Source organism: Leuciscus leuciscus (genome assembly GCF_965113295.1).
Source record: "Leuciscus leuciscus genome assembly, chromosome: 4".
Classification (NCBI taxonomy): domain Eukaryota; kingdom Metazoa; phylum Chordata; class Actinopteri; order Cypriniformes; family Leuciscidae; genus Leuciscus; species Leuciscus leuciscus.
Genome location: NC_138728.1, coordinates 28,331,304 through 28,351,796, shown reverse-complemented (window position 1 = coordinate 28,351,796; position 20,493 = coordinate 28,331,304). Strand labels below are relative to the sequence as shown.

The following is a 20,493-nucleotide window of genomic DNA, read 5'->3' as shown; positions in this document are numbered from 1 at the left end:
TTGTCATCCTTGGCTTACCGTGACACCTACAGAGACTAAGGCTGAATCCCAATTCTCTGTCTTACCCCTTCCCCTACCCCTACCCCTTCGTCTTACCCCTAGCCCTTGTCCCTCGAAACCGAGTGGTAAGCGCTAGGGTTGAAAACATACCCCTATGAAATGAGACGCCACTTGGTTACGTCATCATACATCATACTCCGGCGTCCCTGTGTGATACAGGACAGTATATTGTAACGAGTGGAAATAAGTATGGCCCCTTTAAGAGCTGCGCGCTCTCTGTTGAACAGGCTGTAATGGTATTGTGCCGTGCGACTCGAACAACCCCATGTATGTGGGTCATTTCTGTGTTGATGCTCATTATTCTTGCTTTGTTTTATTGAGTGACGCTGTGGAAGTCAAGGTGGAGCGTGTGGCAGACAGTTGCAGGAGTTTGATTTGTCAATAAATTGCGAGTGAATAATCGCCTCCGTGAGTCTGTCTGGCCTAATACTTCAGCTGCGAGCTATCCTTATTTTGTTTCCCTCCTAACACAACGCGTTACAATATGTTAAGCACGTATCTTTTTCCCGGACATGTCGCCTGGATTTCGGGATCACCCAAAAATGTCCGGGATTCGGCTTTTGCTTTCTGCCGTCGCTATTCATTATGCACAGAGAGTGTTGTTTCAACCGGACTGAATTCATTCAAACCGTTGAATCTGAATGTAGTGTTTAACGTACATGAACGCTAAACAAGTGATCGGTTTATGTGCGTTTTAGCATTGCTTAAATTCCTGTGTTTTCGTATCAGTCGGGATCCGTTTGAAGCTGAATACATGACCTGCAAAGCTGGCACATACGTGTCAGTGTCAAATAATGAAACGTTACACATAATGAATGGCGACTGTAGAAAACAAAAGCCGAATCCCGGACATTAGTCAGAGAAATGCGGGACTGATTGTGCAAACCAGCAATGTATCGTTAGCATAGCCTAGCGTAGCAGACCAGCGATTTTTAAAAACGTTTAAAAACGTTTCAGTTAACAACATGGTTGCAAATATATATGTACATGACTGTGTAGAGTACAAAACACGACTGTCATCATTTTTCAATCAATCATTTAAGCCGAAAATGAGACTTTCTTGATGGTATGCCCGCCTTTGTTGCCGGTTGCGCAGTGCATTCTGGGTACCCCTTGGTTTCAAGTAAGCTCGCGAAAATTCTTGGTTTTAAGGGGTATCTACCCCTTCCCCTTAGCCCTACCCCTTGATCAAAATGAGAATTGGGATAGCCCTTACTCTCACGTGAACGAGCAAAACTAAGGGGAAGGGGTAAGGGGAAGGGGTAAGACAGAGAATTGGGATTCAGCCTAAGCCTTGAGTAGGCAAGTTCAGTCCTAGAGAGTCGCTGTCCTGCTGAGTTTGGCTCCAACCCTGAAAAAAACCCTCACCTGCATGTAGCCTTAAGGCGGGCGTACACGGTGCGAGTTCGGTTACTCGGGAGGTCGTGAGATATTGCACACGTTAGGAGTCAGTTAACTTGATAATCGCGTCAAAGCAGCTGGTACACGGCACGACTGTCCTGCACGAATTTTATCCCGAGCCGGCGGGCAATCACGTGAGCTTTCGCGCTAAACACAGAGACCAGCGCTTTCAATGTTGCAAGCAACTATAGCTTCAGATAGAAAAATGACAGAAATGTGTGAGCAAATTATTTGTTGAAAAGCAGAGAACAGTAGCCATATTCCTTTCAACATAAACAACATAGAGAGAGAGAGAGAGAGAGAGAGAGAGATAAATGTGTGTGTGTGTGTGTGTGTGTGCGTGACAGTGTATGCGCACGCTGTATGATTGCTGCCACTGAGCTATAGCCCCATCGATCTAGCCTGTGACGTGGTTGTGTGTGATTTGGCAAATAGGGACAGCCTATAGTATACACTCCTGAAAATCGGGCCGTTTAACAATTATCGGGAGGTCGGGAGTAACGTGCTCGGCTCATAATTCCTCTCACACGCTGCGAGCGACGACCATGCGAGCATCACCGATTTCCACGCGATCATCTGCGAGCTCGTAAAACAGCACAAATCGCACCGTGTACGCCCGCCTTTAAGAATCCTGAAAAAATGTATTAGCTTGCTCAGGTGTGTTTGATTAGGGTTGGAGCTAAACTCTGCAGGACAGCAGCTCTCTAGGACCGAACTTGCCTACCCCTGGCCTAAGTCTATATAGCTGTCACGTGACAAGGAATGATTCTGACCCTAAATTAATCATTCCGTTTCTCATAATTTGTCAGTAGTTACACTATAATTTTCCCAAAATGTGAAAATTCACTTCTTTTACAAACAGCTTACTGTGTGTGTCCAAGAGAGAAAAAGAGGGATGCTAGTGTGCTGATTTATTTGTACTGTTTGTGAAATTAGTCAGAGAAAGATTTATTCAAATAAAAATAAAAATAGCTTAAGGTATAATTATGCACAATAATTCAAATCCTGAGCTGAAATTCAGGCACTGAAAAGATCGATACTTGGCACCTGTGCATTGACACAATATCCTCACAAAATATTATGATACTATGCATTATTGATTTTTTTTTTTTTTTTACCCCTCTAATATTTACCTGTGGATTCACTCACTAAAGTTGAATCAGATAATGCAGTGCAATGTTCATTATCTTGTTTCATTCAGTTGTCTCTTTATTTCTGATATTTGTTTCCGAGGTATTTAACTGAATCAAATAAATAAACGAGGGCAACATTAAAATTTAAATCAATTTCGTACTATACATATTTTCTGGTGCCATTTTAAACTGCCAAGCCATTTAAATCTCCTTCCACACAAGGAACACAAATAGGGTCTCACATATGCATGACTTTTCAGGTGTATCTGTAAGTGTGATGGCAAAAGAAATTTTTTATTGCACTGATCACAATTAAATCTCCTTTCTCCTGAGTGAATCAGCAGGTGATTTTTGAAATTGCTCCTTTTACGAAATCTCTTGCCACACGCAGAACACTGCAATTTCTTTCCAGAATGAGTTTGCAAATGACGATTCAGGTCTCTTTGATATGTGAAACTCTTCTTGCACTGAAGACACGTAAAAGGCTTCTCTCCAGTGTGAACTCTCGTGTGCACTTCAAGGTTTCCTTTACGTGTGAAACTCTTTCCACATTGAAGGCAGATGAAAGGCTTCTCTCCAGTGTGAACCCTTATGTGAATATCAAGGTTTGCTTTGTTTATGCAAGTCTTTCCACAGTGATGGCACATGAAAGCCTTCTCTCTAATGTGAGTTATTACATGATTCTCAAGTTCTGTACTGTTTGTGAAACTATTTCCGCACTGATGACAGAGAAAAGAGTTCTCTCTTGAGTGAATCCTCATGTGGTAATTAAAGGTAACTTTATGTCTAAAATTTTTTCCACACTTATCACATGTGAAAGGCTTCTCTCCAGTATGAATTCTCATGTGAACCTTGAAGTTTCCCTTAAGAGTGAAACTCTTTCCACAGTGATGGCACATGAAAGGCTTCTTTCCAGTGTGAGTTATTACATGATTCTTAAGGTGATTCCTGTTTGTGAAACTCCTTCCACACTGATGACATGGAAAACGGTAATCTCTTGTGTGAATCTTCATGTGCTGATCAAGATTTTCTTTACATCTAAAACTCTTTCCACACTGGCCGCATATGAACCGATTCTCTCCGGTGTAAATTCTGACAGGAGTCTTTAGACTTTCTTTATGCGAGAAGCTCTTGCCATTCAGTTTGCAGGTGTTAGGGCTCTCTCCGGTGTGACTTCTTTTGTGAGAATGAAGGGTTCCTTTACGTGTAAAACTCTTTCCACACTGATCACATGTGTAAGGCTTCTCTTTGGTGTGACTTCTCATGTGAGACTTAAGACTTTCTTTTCGTGTGAAGCTCCTTCCACACAGTTTACAGATAAAAGGGCTCTCTCCAGTGTGGCTTCTCATGTGGGTATTAAGGGTTCCTTTACGTGTAAAACTCTTTCCACACTGAAGGCATGTGTATGGCTTCTCTCCAGTGTGACTTCTCATGTGAGTCTTCAGACTTTCTTTTCGTGAAAAGTTGTTACCACACAGTTTGCAGGTGTAAGGACTCTCTCCACTGTGGCTTCTCATGTGGGTTTTAAGGTTTCCTTTAAGTGTGAAACTCTTTCCGCACTGAAGGCATGTGAAAGGCTTCTCTCTGGTGTGAATTCTCATGTGGACATTAAGGTTTCCTTTTTGAGTGAAACTTTTCCCACAGTGAAAGCAGGAGAAATCACTTTTAGTTCCTGTCTTTCGCACTCTTTTTTGCGAGGCAGTCTTTTCATTCTGTGAGCACTGAGATTTATCTCCAATTATGAAATCATGATGCTCCTCACACTGTTTTTTTTCTTCCACTTCATTCAATTCTTGACTCTCCTCTTTCAGTGCCATCAGGACTAAAGTGAAAAAAGACAAATACAGATTAAAGTTAACCCCAGTTTAAAGGCAAAGTAACAGACATCAAAACCAACATAAAATTTTTAAATAATCATCTCCTCTTTCAGTGCCATCAGGTCTAAAGTGAAAAAAGACAAAATACAAATAAAAGTTAACCCCATTTTAGAAGCACAAAGCAACAGACATCAAAACCAACATAAAATCATTAAATAATCAAAACCAGCATAAAGAATCAAAACCAACAACACATGCTAGATCATATGCACTAAGCTACCGAAGGAGGTGTTACCTGATATCTCAAAACCTCTTCTCAATACTGTAAACTGTTTTCTTTCTTCATCAATCACAGCTTGACCTAGAACTGGTTTATTATTTTATTTAGGGTTACTTGATAATTACAGGCATGTGTGTTTGAACAGGGTTGGAACTGAAGTCTGCAGGACAGTAGCTTTCCAGGAGCAGTGTTTGAGATCCCTGTTATACAGTTGTGTTCAAAATTATTCAACCCCCCCAATGCTGTAAATGGTTTTAGGGAATTTAGTGTACATTTGTAATTGTATTCAGAATGAAATCCTACAAGACTTCTTAAAGAACCATATGCAACTAAAATGACATCAATTGGTTTTGTAATACAGTAGTAAATGTTTCTTTTGTGAATTCTTCATTGACACAATTATTCAACCCCTTAAAGACTACCACTCTGAAGAACAGAGGTTCATTGAAGTGTTTTCAATCAGGTATTGAAAACACCTGTGGATGTCAGGGAGCAGCAATAAAGCCTAATAAGCACCAATTAGGCAACTTTAAAATGACTGTGATACTCAGCTCCTTCTAGACATTTACTGGTGTGGTTACAAACATGGTGAAGTCAAGAGAATGGTCCAGGAAGACAAGAGAAGAGGTGATTACTCTTCACAGGAAGGGCAATGGCTATAAGAAGATTGCAAAGATGTTAAACATACCAAGAGACACCATAGGAAGCATCATTCGCAAATTCAAGGCAAAGGGCACTGTTGAAACGCTACCTGGTCGTGGCAGAAAGAAGATGCTGACTTCGACTGCTGTGCGCTACCTGAAGCGTAGAGTGGAGAAAAGTCCCTGTGTGACTGCTGAGGAACTGAGAAAAGATTTGTCAGATGTAGGTACTGAAGTTTCTGCTCAGACAATACGGCGCACCCTGCGTAATGAAGGCCTCCATGCCAGAACGCCCAGACGCACCCCCTTGCTGTCTCCAAAGAATAAGAAGAGTCGACTGCAGTATACCAAAAGTCATGTGGACAAACCACAGAAGTTTTGGGATAGTGTTCTGTGGACTGATGAAACAAAATTAGAACTGTTTGGGCCCATGGATCAACGCTATGTTTGGAGGAGGAAGAACACCTTGCCTACTGTGAAGCATGGCGGGGGGTCAATCATGCTTTGGGGCTGTTTTGCTTCTGCAGGTACTGGGAAGCTTCAGCGTGTGCAAGGTACCATGAATTCTCTTCAGTACCAGGAGATATTGGATGACAATGTGATGCAGTCCGTCACAAACCTGAGGCTTGGGAGACGTTGGACCTTTCAACAGGACAATGATCCCAAGCATACCTCCAAGTCCACTAGAGCATGGTTGCAGATTAAAGGCTGGAACATTTTGAAGTGGCCATCACAGTCACCAGACTTAATTCCGATTGAGAACCTCTGGTGGGACTTAAAGAAAGCAGTTGCAGTGCGCAAGCCTAAGAATGTGACTGAACTGGAGGCTTTTGCCCATGATGAATGGGCGAAGATGCCCATAGATCGCTGCAAGACACTTGTGTCAAGCTATGCTTCACGTTTAAAAGCTGTTATAACTGTAAAAGGATGTTGTACTAAGTACTAAGATTGAATGTCACTTGGGGGTTGAATAAAACTGATAATAATGTGAGCACAGAAAAGACATTTGTGGTTATTTCATTATAAATGTTATGTTATATTTGTCTGACCTACACGTGCCTCTTTGATTTAATTGTAAGCAGGATGACTGAATGATCAAAATCAATGTCAAACCGGCCAAAACAATCAATTTCAGTGGGGGTTGAATAATTTTGAACACAACTGTAGATCAAAGAATGTGCAAGACCTTGATCATTTTCTGTTAGAACAGTGGGCAGTTTAAATTCTCAGGACAAACAAGGGACTCATGAACAACTATCCAAAATTGTAACGGAAATTCCTCTGAGATAAAGTGCTTATTGAAAGTTTGCAAGTTTATGTGTGAAGTTGAAAAATGCCAGGACCTTGGGAAACACTGGTTTAGATCAGTGCTTCTCCAAAAGAGTCTATATGGTCTACTCACAGGGGCGTCAGACAAGGGTTCAGAGCCGTCGCTGGTACACAATATTTAATATGTAAAGCCGCGTTTCCACTGCAGGAACTTTGAGGTGGTACTCTTTGTGTTTCAACTGCAGGAACCAGGGTCTAATGAAGTTGCGGGTAAAAATTTCCCCCTCAGAAAGTGGGGAAACTACCCTGCTTGCGAGGTAGTGCATTCAGGAACTTTCGGGGGTGGGACTTGGGCACTGAACATGCTGATTGGTTGACTCCACGCAGCATTTCATTTCAACCACCATTTTTAAAAATCTGTTGCAGTGCGTGCAGTCCTACATCCCCGGACTAATTTGCCTAATCTTCACGGTACTTTAGACCGCGGTGGAAACGCAGAAAATAACAGGTCTGGGGTAAAAAAGTTCCTGGGACAAATTGTTCCTGGTAATTTTGGTGGAAACACGGCTTAACATGCTACTTGTAGGAATAAAATGGTCTCTAGTTTTCCTAATCTTTTTATTCAACTGAAGAAAATTTCAGCCAGCGGTGCAGTGTAAACACAAACTCTGATTGGTAACTTTCTTAGTAGCTAATTTTTTAATTATGCTACAAATATGAAGCTGAAATCATAGCTTTTGAAAAAAAGAAAGTATAGAAAAAGCAGCAGGAGGGCAGTAAGGGCAGAAAAACACCTGTCAGCAGTGAGTGAACTGAGAAAATGTATGTGCCAAAATATCTCTTACCACCCATTAGACAGCATTTGCATTATTTTCATTAAAATATTTATTTGGCATTATGACAATATTATTTACCTATAATTAACAAACAGATAACTTGCAGAATCATATACAAGCTAGTCTCAGTCTCTCTGTAAAAATCCATCCGTTTTAAAAGCAGTGATGGGAATAACGGCGTTATAAATAAACGGCGTTACTAACGGCGTTATTTTTTTCAGTAACGAGTAATCAAACTAATTACTGCTTCCTCCATTACAACGCCGTTACCGTTACTGTCAATAAAAATGCGGCGTTACTTTAATTGAGCTCACTTAAGCGGTTTTCATCCAAGTAGGCTCTCTCTCAGCCATAGGAGCCGCAAAGTTTTTTCTCTGGTGTGTTAGTGTTTATGAGGCGCGGGACTCGACAAAAGTGAGGCGAATGCCGCGAGCGTGCTCGACAGTGCGCGAGAGAGACCGAGTGTGTCAGAGAATGCACTCGACAGTGCGCGACAGAGACCGAATGTGTCCGAGAACGCGCTCGACAGTGCGCGAGAGAGACCGAGTGTGTCCGAGAACGCGCCCGACAGTGCGCGACAGAGACCGAATGTGTCCGAGCATAAATACTTTATTCATAAATAAATTACACATATCAGCATTTGAATAATCTCTGTAGCATATTGGTATCATATGCAATGTTTTAATTAGTTTATATAACATAAACTCCAAAATAACCTGCAGGGAACGTTCAAACATTTGTTTGACGGTTGTGAGCACGTGCGGCAAACACGACTAGAATTTGGCTAAAATAACCTCTGATGATGACGTTCTCTGTAGGTTATAAAAATAAACCCCCAAAAGATTATATTGTATTATTATTATTTATGTTGATACATTGTTCAGTATTATATTGAAAGCACTTTTTGTTAAACTTACTATTGTGAGGAAGAAAATACTTCAAGTAGGCTATACAGAATGTCTACCAGTTGTAAAGGTGTGTGAGTTTTATCATTTTAATTATATGCACTAGTGTATGTGTATGTATATTTTTATTAGGCTACTATTTATTTATTTTTGGTACATTTCTTAAGAAGCATAATTTATTTTTAGACTTATTTGTTGGCCAGTTGTGGTCTGTGCAATAAATATAAAAAGTTCTAAACCATCTATTGTTTTATTGTTGCACTATAGTAATGATAATATTTTAATATTTAAGTTAATAGGTGTCTCTCACATTGTCCCACAGCAACATTAAAATAGTGTAGATTAGTGCAGGGGTTCCCAAACTTTTCCATGACAAGGCCCCCCAAATACCACTAGGTTCTGGCCAAGGCCCCCCTTTTGCAGGATGTGTTATTGAACCCATCAACAATACTATGGCAAATGTATAAATAAATAAATAAATAAAACATCTAGGTGAACATCAGATTATGTGATGGTGTTTGATACCAGCCAATCAGAAAGATTATAGAGATGAACCTATTACAATTTTCAAGGCCAATTCCGATTTGTCATTGAGTTTGACCTGCCAATACAGATTTTAGCCGATTGTGATTAAATTTTTTCGAACCACTTTACAGCACATACAAATATTTATTTATATATTTTTTTATAAAACACCACTTTTATCCAAACCAGTGATGCGCGGGTCAATGTATAAACAACCCGGACCCGACCGACGTTTTCAACTAACCCGCCCGCAACTCGGACCGCAAAAAAAAAGAAAGAAAATATTGTACCCGACCCGCTTCCTGACCCGCATTTTTTAAAAGTAGGCTAGTAAATGCATAGCAAGAAATACACATGACAAAGCCAGCACTTTGGTCATTATCTTTCATTATTTCGGCAACTTTGCTCTTTCTGTTTGTGTATTTGCGGAGCTTCCACTCCCCAGTCTTCACCTTTTCTCTTGCCGCCTCCATCTCTACCTGCAGACTGAGCTCGTGCGTCATCTTCGCGCCAGTTATTCAGCCAATAAAGTGTAGGCCTATGTATTTCATAGAAAATTGCATGTGAGCGGAGTGGAGCGGGAGCAAGCGGGCAGATCTTGGACAGAACGCAGAGCGGCATTTTTAAAAGGATGGAGCGTCGCCCTATTTCCCGCTCCAATTTCGCTCCGCGCACACCAAGATTCTGAAGCATGCTCAGTCAAGCCTGACTCAGTCTACTGTTGATGACTGCAAGATGGATTCTATTTTCAGTCAAAACTCGGCTCAATAATGGAGTTCAAAAAGTAGGCTACTTCAAAAAGGAAAATAAGAAGTCATACAGGTGTAAAACTAACTATTATGTGGTAGAAGAAAACGACATCGTTTCAGTCAGTAGGCCTAAAGATTAATTTTGGAATCTAAAAAGACACATCTCTCGAAAACATGCAGTGTGATATGTGAACACGCTGGGAAGAAAGCAAAAGGTTAGCAAATTGAATACGGTAACTTAAAGTGTAGCCTAAATTAAATACAGCGTAAAATGCAAACAATTGATACAAGCCCATTTAAATTTTAATCCTGCGCGCTGCGCACAAGTTCAGTTATAAGAATGTTGTCCTAATAGTTAATTTAGCCTAGGCCTACTTTTAAAACGTTTATGTATATTTATTTTATATTTTTGTTTATATAAATTTTATTTATATTATTAGGCCCATTTATTCGTTTTATTTTACAGCAGTTTGTGTGTACAATGGATATAAGCCCATTTAAATTTTAATCGTGCGCGTTGCACAAAAGTTAACTTATCAAAATTCTGGCCTAATAGTAAATTTACTTTTAAAATTTTTATGTAGGCTATATTTTTGTTTATATAATTGTTATTCATATTATTAGGCCCATTTATTCGTTTAATTTTACAGGACTTTGTGTAGGCTATATTCCTTCTTACATAGGCCTAATTTGTCATTTGAAATAAAACATTTCTATTTGAAAAATGTTGTTGTTGCTCATTAGTTCTTTAGGAGGTAAGGCTGTGGTCTAAGCTACAGTGATATAGGCTACATGTAGATTTTTTTTCCCCTTTTTGGAGCGAGCGGAGGGCGATTTGAGTGGAGCGCGGATCAAACTGCGTTGAGCGCTGATCGAGCGATAATGAGCGGAGCGGCCTGATGTAGCTTTGAGCGGGGGAGTGGACAGTTCCGTGAGCGATGAGCGAAGATTCTCACCGCTCCACTCCGCTTATGCTCTCTATACTACTATATAAATTACAAAGGTTTAATTGGCATCTTTATTTCAAACGACCCGACCGACCGCGACCCGAATATCATTAAAAATATTTTTGGATGACTCGTAACCGCGGGTGACCGCAGGCACCCGCTCATTTCGGATCAACCCGCGCATCACTGATCCAAACTGATTAATAAAAACAAGTTTAAATGGGTACATTTTCTATAAATATTTTTGAGTCTTCATTTTCTTGAAGCCTACTGAAGTTCTTGTTAAAACACACTATACATGCAAATTATCTGAATTTTTGGTACTTTTTGTGTGAAATCATATTTATTTTGTCCATCAAAAGTGTGCTTTCACTTTAACTGAGCGTGAGCAGCGCAGCAAAAATTGACTCGGCGCCGAAACCCTCCACTTCACTACTGCTCACAGCACGCGACGCTCCTGCTTGACGCTCACGCGCTGCTCCTGCTCGCGGTGTGAACGCACTCATTGAACATGCACGGCGAAAAAACTTCACGCTACTCACACACCGCTCGCGGTCTGAAACGGCCGTAATTCACAAGGTTTCCTACATGTATGTTCTGTGTGCACGTGTGATGCTGATGCGCGATGTTAATAATGCGGCGCCCGAGTGCATTTGAATCGGCATTATGTCAGACTGAAAATCACGTGAAAATCGGCCAATTCTGGTCACCAGCCGATCAATCAGTTAATCTCTAAAAGATTAGCATTAAAAGTATAATGTTCAGATAGGCTATGCAACAAATTATTAAAATGTTATTTTATAACAATACTCATATTAACAAATTTTTTTCCAACTTGCTGCGGCCCCCCTGGCGGCCCCCAGTTTGAAAACCCCTGGATTAGTGTACAATGTTTTATAATAATAAGATGTTCTATTTAGTGTCAATTTCATTCATTTAACATTTCATAGTGGGGGTATCCAAGAAATTTCTTATATATATTTTTTTTTTTTAAGTAATGCAATAGTTACTTTCCCTGGTAATTAGTTACTTTTGTAATGATGTAATTCAGTTACTAACGCAGTTACTTTTTGTGAGAAGTAACTAGTAACTATAACTAATTACTTTTTTTAAGTAACTTACCCAACACTGTTTAAAAGATCCTTCAAGACTATGTTCCTCACATTCAAATTGAGGGTCTTAAAGGGTTAGTTCACCCAAAAAGGAAAATTATGTCATTAGCAGGGTTCATACAGATACTGTATAATGAAATTCCAGGACTTTACGCACTTTTTTTTGTTTTCAAGGACTACAATCAGAGATCTCATTTAGCAAACAAGTTCTATATTTACTTTAAATTCTAAAAAGGAAAACAGCTAAATTAAGAACTAATATAACAAAATGGTAAAAATTAAGTACAGCACGTTAAAAGTATTCAATGACTGTGCCAACTTTAAATATGAGAACATGAACAAAGTCAATGAACTTTCAGTGCATAAAAGACGTCAAACTACTTATTCAATTCTTATTCAAAGATGCTATAACAAAATAAAGGAAAAACATTTAACTTCCTCCCAATTAAACAGTGACTACGTTTACATGCAGCCAATATCCGGGTTATGGTCGGGTTAGAGTCACTATTTGGGTTTCTGAAACATTCGGAATAACGCGTTTACATGCGTGAGCAGAGAGAGTTACTCCTGTATACATGGAATTTGCAATATCCCGATGTAAACGGCGACGCACGGTTAGCGTCTGGACGTACGGACTTCCTTAAGACGCAATATGCGTCATTTCCGATTCTTTTTCCTGTATCCAAAGACAACAACAGCAGCAGCAGCACGCGGATAATGAATAGTTCGGGGCAGATAGCGATCGCCTTTGTTTGCGCTTTCCTCCTCGCTCCAAAAGTGTGGTGCTGTGCTGCGTCTCGCCATGTTTACCTCTACTTCTTGTTTACTTCCGGTATACTGCACGCGGGTTTCTGTATGCGCCGTCCCTACTCAAAAGACCAAGATTCCTTGCGAATAGAACATGCGCAGAACACAAATCAATGTCCCTTTTGATGGGGATATGCCGATACGCGTTTACATGACCAAATATTCGGGTTAGAAAGGGGGTACCCCAGGTATAATATCCGGGTTTTTAAAAACCGGGATATGAGCATATCCGGGTTTTTGCCGGTGTTTACATGGCCGTGCGCGACCGGGTTATTGCTAATATCCCGGTTTTGAACGGGTTATTGGCTGCATGTAAACGTAGTCAGTAGTAATTTTATACATATTCAACAGGGTTTTTGTCTTATAGTTGTAATTATTTTATTTTATTTGTACTGGTATTTCTTTGTTTTAATTATAAACCCTGTCAATGTGGTACAAGTTGAGGCAGATTAAACAAATCTGTTTAAGTTAATATTTTTTTTTGTCTTTCAGGGACTTTCTAAAACTATTAAATCTAATTATGCATACTCTTGGTTTGGAGGAGGTCTCAGCTTCAGTGGCTGCATTTTCTCTTTCTTGTTCCAAGTGGGCAATGTCAGATTCAAGCCTCCTCTTTTTTTTCCACTTCGTTCCTCCTCTGGTTTTCTAAGATCTCTTTTCTCTTTGCTCGATGAGAATCCTCATATCTTAGACAAGCTGCTTTACAGCTGGCAATCATTTTGGGAGTGATCTGAACGTTCTTAACTCCTCCAACACTTGAGACATAATCACAAACAAGTGATGCATAGCTGATATCCTTTTTGTTTTCAGTGCTCATGGCTGCATTCACAGAAAATTCTCGCTTCTAAGTAGCCTGACCATGTGAAAAAGCATTTTTTTTTGCCATTTCATCACCTTAAATGAAGGTCTTGTGCTGCATTTGAGCATCATCCCACTTGATTTCCCACTTATCAATTTTATGATTTGACACGATTGTATAATAAAAAGGAAGAGTTGTAGTTAAAAGTCTCATTGTTTTGATTAACTAAGCTCTACATAAAACCAATAAAAACAAGCCCTACAAAAAAACAATTCATATTTAAATGGTTTTACATGATTTGTTTATTGCAAACAGTAGGCGCGTTTCCATTAAAGATTCACGGGGGGGTGGGGCGGGGTGGGAGGAAGGGGACGGATCGGGGGCGAGGCAGGCCAGAATCGACTCCATGCTATCTCCGTCAAAATATTATTAATAAATAATTGAATATATTCGAAAATCCATTTAACGACTTTTAATGCTTTTTAATGCCCCGCGGAAACCCTGTATTTTTAATGTGATGACCAAAACATTATTTGTTCATCCTTCAAATATTACCCCCATTTATAAAACTAAAAGTTTCAAGATGTAGAACTCACACTTATTTAAAAATAATGTTTCTTTTAATATATCTTTTTTTTAAATCAAGGAAATTTCTCTGGCATTTCTTTATTTTTGCTGTATCGAAAACGTAGGCCTACCTAACGTGACACCACTGTGTCGTATCGAACCGAACCGTGAATTTTGTGAACCGTTACACCACAGCTTATTACAGATGTTGATCTACCTCAAAGTTTGCCTTGATTGTTCTACATTTACACTTTTACATTGCACACATTTTGTAACATTTTAAGATCAATAGTTTTTGTTTAACACTTACTTTGTTTCAATCTTAATATAAGACATAAAGAAGATATTTTTGTTTACATTTTTATTTTTGACTGCTAAAATTTGTTGTTTGCCTTAATAATGTGGATAAATAAATAAAAAACAGTGGTTTGAATTCAAACTTTTCTACTAAAAAAATTCCAATAAATATCGATACCAAACGATATGAGACATTTAATCGTGATACATTTTTAAGCTATATCGCACAGCCCTACGCTGTGATACAGTTCCTGCATGTGCACCGCAAAAAATTGAAACATACAAACATGAACATATACTCTTGTTAGTGCTGATAGTGAGGAATTACAGTTCCAAGATCTCGTAATGTACCTCAAACTGAGTAGCTTATCACTGAGAAACGTCCTGCTCTAGTCGTCTTTGCGATGAACGTTCAGGTTGGATAACTAGGCTGTTTCATCAATGTTTCATCATTGGACTCGCGCTCAGATTGATATGGTAAAATGGATGCCATTGTTGCAGTCTTTACAGTGCGTATAATCACTGCGGACTGAGGAAGCCTCTGGACAGAGCTGACGTTCAGTTATGGTAATGGTCGTGTAGCTTCCGACAGCCGCTTGTAAGCGGTAGACCAATTACAACAGACTGCGCAATCTGGCCAATCAGAGCAGGCTCACGGAAAGGAGGTATTTAGAGAGAATGATTCATCCGTCGAGTCGTTTGAGAAACATTGAACAATGTGGTGATGTGCAATGTATATTATGAGAAAATGTAAGTGTTTTTGACCTTTGATGGATGTAAAGCTGTTCTAGGAAACCTCCAAAACAATTAGTTACCTTTAAAATAACATAGGGGCACTTTAAGGAACTCCAGAGACCCTGCTGAAGGCAGCATTAGTATTTGGCTGGTCATGACTGTCCACATGCTCCATATCAAATACAACCCACAGACAGGACACTCATATGACATTCTTCAAAAATATTATTAATTTCTGTAGAGCTGGACATTTTAATAAGGATGAACTTAAGAGTTCAGCTTTAAGAATGAAACCAACCTGTTTGTTCCTCAGTATCTTCTTGTTTCATTCTGAATGTTTCTTCAATCCTCACGTCTTCACTCTCCTCTTTGATGAATGCCATCTTTATAATAGTGTCACATGGATCTCAGTTGCTTCACCGGGAGTTTTTCTGTATGTCCGAACACTCTGTCATGTTTAAGATGAGAATAAAAGAAAGAAAAGACAATTTTTTGAAGTGGCAAGTGAAAGAGAATTTAACTATCCCGAACGGACAAGTAGCCTGATTAAAACGTCAATAACAAAAAATAAATAGGGAATCACAAAAACGATGCAGATTTTATTTCATTTAGTGTACGAGGCGATTGATGGTGGATTATAATATATAGTATATTACCGTACTGACGGCAACAAGGTTCTGTTTCAGCAGCAACAGTTCCAAAGATCACAGCAGAAACCTAGCGCAACTCACAGCAATACAACCGTGTTTCCATTACTGAATGATTCACCGTTTTGAACAAATCGGTTGAGTCAAAGAATTAATGACCCATTCCACTGCATCATTCTTGAATGAATCAGTCGCTTGAACGAATATGCCTCACTCGTTAATAATGGTGAGGTAATGGTAATAATAATGCCTCACTTGCCGCCACCTACTGGCGGTTTAGTTTCATGTTTATGGCTACGTTCAACTAGCCTTCAACGTTCCTACTTCCGCTAATTTCATTTCGCTCCTGTAGTCAGTCTGAGATATCAGCCTATCTTTCAGTTTTCCACCGGCCTGAAAACAGCCGGGCCAATCAACAAACAGAGGGCGGGCAGAGAGCCGTGACGTAGACGCTGATTGTACCGTGGATGCGTAGATTTACTTCACATAATCTCCAAAAGTCATTCACAGCCATGTTCACTCCGGTATTTCGCTCGATGGTTTAGTTTTTGCATCATACATGCGTTTACAGTGGAAGTTAGATGCGGCTGAGCATGCGCATAACACACGTCATAACCAAACGTTATGTGATTGGCTTACGGGTAACCAATGATTTTAAACTTCAGACAAGCGCCCCCCCGCGAGAGAGAAAACACTTCTCTATTATGCCCTTCCAGACTCTGTATACGAAGCAAAGTGAAGTAGCAGAGTCTGGTATTACCAGGCTAACGTTCAACACTGCCAGTCCAAATCCGATTATTTGTGTATCTGATAGGGATCCAATCTAAAATGATTGATGTAGTGATGCACCGATGTGAAAATTGTGGCCGATACCGATAACCGATATTAAAATTGCTGTTATGGCCGATACCGATATTTACCGATGTCGATATCTCTGTATAGAAAACAAATTTTAATGATTATCAAATAAAGAGCTATTTTCCAAAACACTTTTTTTTTTTTTTTTTTTTTTTTACTTTAGAAATGACTGATATTGGGCACCTTTACCTGTGTGCAAAATATGTCACATACGACACACATGCATTATACTGCATTGCATATACAGTAATGTGTGCTGGTCAACTTGTCTAAAATTAAGAAACCCTTAGAAAACAGTAAAAAAAACAAAAAAAAACAAAACAGGAACATTGTGTAAAATTAAGATGGCCTACTTTATTTATTATTCCAATATCCAAATATGATACTAAAAAATACCACAGGGAAAAGGGCTTCTATTTGTGACGTGCCGTCTTTGCGTTTGAACATTGCACATTTTAAACAGGACACTCATTAACTGAATAAATGTTAGCCAAAACAAACATATTTATAGAAAACAGTTGACAATGAATAGACAGGAGTCCAATAATAGCATAACGAATCATTCTAAAAATAATAACAAGTAGCCTAGGCTATAAGACGAATCCGACATGGGCTGTGTTAACAGTAAAACGTCCGTCATTTAACGAATTTTAAAAACATGGATGGATAATACAAAATACTTTCTGATATTTTGACAGAAAAAAAACAAGCAAGAACAAAATTTAAACTTATCCCGTCAATTTTTCATTTTACAATTATCTTCTCTCTCTGTGTGTGCGCGCGCGTCCGTGTTTGTGAGAGAGAGAGATCGCGCAAGCACTGATACAACGGTAGCCTACTTTTTAATCCATAAGTAACGAACGCGCTAGTTTTCATACAAAATAAATATGTAACATAATTAGGTAGGCTACTTTAGTTATTATTAATACAATAACGTAACACATGAAGGCTACGTTTCTCAACACTGAGAATGAATCAATAAACGCCTGTTTCTCCAGACTCGCGCTTATCAGTAATCCACAAATCACACGTGCTGTCACTTTTGAGAAAAATCTAATTCGAACGGGTATGAAATATCAAGCAATATATTCAAATATCTACGAGTCAAAAAACGATCAGTCAAAAATGTGTCATGAAGTCGCACTGGACTGCGTTAACAATGTTACGGACGGGACAGTTGACGTGAGCGCTCTGAGAGCGCCACTAAGACTGCTTTAAAACTTTCACAGAGACCTCAAACAGAAAGCACAAAAAGCCTGTCTTTAAATTTAATTTCGTTTTGTATTAATTGTATCTTAATTTTGATAAATGTTTCATCAACCAATTGCCTGGATTGAATTAAATAAGAAGTATAGTAGAAAATATTTAATCAGGGAGTGGAGCGCGTCTCATAAATGAACCGAAATCTACCTGCCTCACAGACCGGAGACATATATAGAAAGCTTGAAATGTCTATTTTTAAACAGAACAATTCAAAACGAAAGAAAACAGACTGTTCTCTGCTTTTGTCATCTGTATGAAATGTGTATTTATCTCAGGCACATTCACTACTGCTAAGATCGAGTCAGCATGGTCAAATTCACACGTCAAATATCGGCCTGTTCACATCGGCCATATTTTGACATCGGAACAATACCGATGTGTAAAAAAATGACCATATCGGCCGATATTATATCAGCGGCCGATATATCGTGCACCACTAGATTGATGTCCACACAGTGTATCGCAACTGTTCAGAACCGATTTGTGTGTCCATGCAACTCTTTTGTTTTCTGGAATATCTGCATTGGTTTATATGGCAATGATGTTGCATTGGTAGGCATACGTAAAAAAAAAAAAAAAAACGCGACATGGAGGGGCTTGCAATAGAGATATTGTCTTATTTAAATTATGTGTAGCTGCCGCGCTGGACTATGCGTCTTCTGAGGCAGCGGCAGAACTGGAGGCTTGTATGTACAGCTTTTTTTCCACGCTGTTGTCTCCGCCAGTTTTAAAATATGTCTCAGTTATATTGTAATTTCCTGCTCGTCCAGCACTTTGTAACAACACAGCATTGTTTCAGCAGCACCTTTCAGCATGTTTCCTATAACAACGTCTGACGTTTTCATTTTACATGCTGTGAGAAAGTCACATAAACCACCCGAAATCCGATCACAGCGGTCAGACTGAAACAGATTTTCCGAAATGTGATTTAAATAGGATTTCAAACCACATAGGGATGTAGCTTGAAACGGATTTGTAAAAAAATCTGTTCACATTAGCTAATTCTGATCAGATTTCAATAAGATATGCACAAAAATCGTATTTGGACTGACAGTCTGAACGTAGCCTGAAAGTGTCATACTTTTCAACATTTCTTACTTGTATAATATATTTGAAAATGTTTAGACAGTTGTAATTTTTCGGTGTAAATGTTTTAATTTGATTGGTAACATTCATTTAGGTGTCTTATTATTCTAATTTAATTTATTGATCAAATGTAAGAATTTAAAATTAAAGATGAAGCATACATTTAATACGATTAGGAAAATTTGCCCTTTATAAAAGGTAAAAAATAAATAATAAAAAAACCTGCAGTAAATATCACAAGTATGCAGATTTAAACGTGTCAAAGATGATAGAACACTGATGAGAATATTGCTTCAGAATAAATTATATCTACAACACAAATATTCTATTTTTTCCAGACAAGCAACTTTTTTACTCGGTCAAGCGAATGACCGATTTACTTACTCGTGGCCAAGGCTTAATGTTGAGCCCTAAATACGTATATTAAACATTTTAGTTGTGGCAGTCCTAATTTTGGGGGAATTTGGGAAATCCTAAAAGTTGGGAGAACCAGTGCTACCAAGCAAAAAAGTTAAATTCTAGCCCTGTGATTACACTCGCACATAATTTCTACTTAAAATAAGCCTAAAATGCAAAATAACAAGCCCAATTAAGGATAGTAAGATTAATTTTTAAGCACTAGTAAACGATCATTAAAAAAAAAAAAAAAAAAAAAAAAAAAGTAATCTGGTCACATTATTGTAGGCTATATCTCAGCAATGAGTAAACTTAGCTGGTTTTGTAAATAAACGAACAAGCTTCACTATTACAGGCGCAGGCAGGTAATTCACACTCATAACCAATATCTCTCTCTATCTCTTGAATTCATGCCGTTATCTGTATACGTTCAGTCAGATTTTGCGCCGCAAACATCAATGACAGCTTTTAACTTATCCATGCTGGCGAATAATCATGACCACCCGAAGTGAATTATAAAATAATGTTATTAGGGCCATTCACAACCGGAGGATCAACAATGTCGCATAGTAAAGCGATCACCAACAGAATAATTTTGGGCAGGGATTAATGTAAACACAGATATAGGATAGCAATCTAGTCTAATGTCAATGTAAACAGGCGGGACAAAAATAATAATATGGTCAAAAGATCAGATCTGTGCATCAAGACTTGCAGTGTAAACGTAGCTTTTCTGTTGTGAGCTTTATTCATACAAATAGCGTTCATAAATATTAGATAAAGCATTGCCATGTTAGATTCACAAAAAATAATTCATTTTTACAAAACTATAAAATTAAATGAATAGTTTGTATCGATTAAAAAACTTTAAATTCTTAATATCACAAACCTTTCTTAAGCCGAATCCCAGACGCAGGCGGCTCAGACCTATGACGTCACATCACCAAACCAAAATAAAAGTCCTGTATAGTTCATAGAAACCAGAGTGCAAATAAGTTTAAGTGAGAAGAAAGTGAAAATTTAAGGAAACGACCATTGTCAGAGGTATTCAAAGTTCTTTTTTTCTTTTTTTTAAATACATGTTGTCCAAGGATGTGCTGAAAATACCAGAGAAAGCATAGCCTACTCTTGCAACACATCTAACATGAAATTCTGTCTAAAAGACAACAGTCATGTTTGAGTGCAAACCATTTGGGTTGGGATATTTTTTTTCAATAACAAGCTGTTTTATAAATTGTTGAATTTTTCAAAAGAGCCACAACAAAATGTATTATTTTACTTTTACATAATAAACAAGGGTTGTAAACCTTTGACTACTTTAAAAACAAAGAAATGTTACAACATTTACAAATTGTTATTATTG

At 38.6% G+C, this 20,493-nt stretch overlaps 1 protein-coding gene across 1 annotated transcript; it reads right to left on the bottom strand.

The window, feature by feature from the left end:
* Positions 1-1,326: 1,326 nt before the first annotated feature.
* On the bottom strand, positions 1,327-20,078 carry LOC309497639 (uncharacterized protein). The gene is made up of 3 exons (XM_082167928.1): positions 20,020-20,078; positions 15,179-15,328; positions 1,327-4,416 (listed from the first exon to the last, which is right to left on the bottom strand). Exons 2-3 carry the CDS (start codon positions 15,261-15,263, stop codon positions 2,744-2,746), a joined length of 1,758 nt encoding a protein of 585 aa, XP_082024054.1. The 5' UTR covers positions 15,264-15,328; positions 20,020-20,078; the 3' UTR covers positions 1,327-2,743.
* Positions 20,079-20,493: the final 415 nt, after the last annotated feature.

Coding starts and splice junctions, on each gene's coding strand:
- LOC309497639 (XM_082167928.1), bottom strand. CDS start 15,263: ATGGCATTCATCAAAGAGGAGAGTGAAGACGTGAGGATTGAAGAAACA. Junction 4,417..15,178: donor AGATACTGAGGAACAAACAG/GTTGGTTTCATT, acceptor TTTTCACTTTAG/TCCTGATGGCACTGAAAGAG.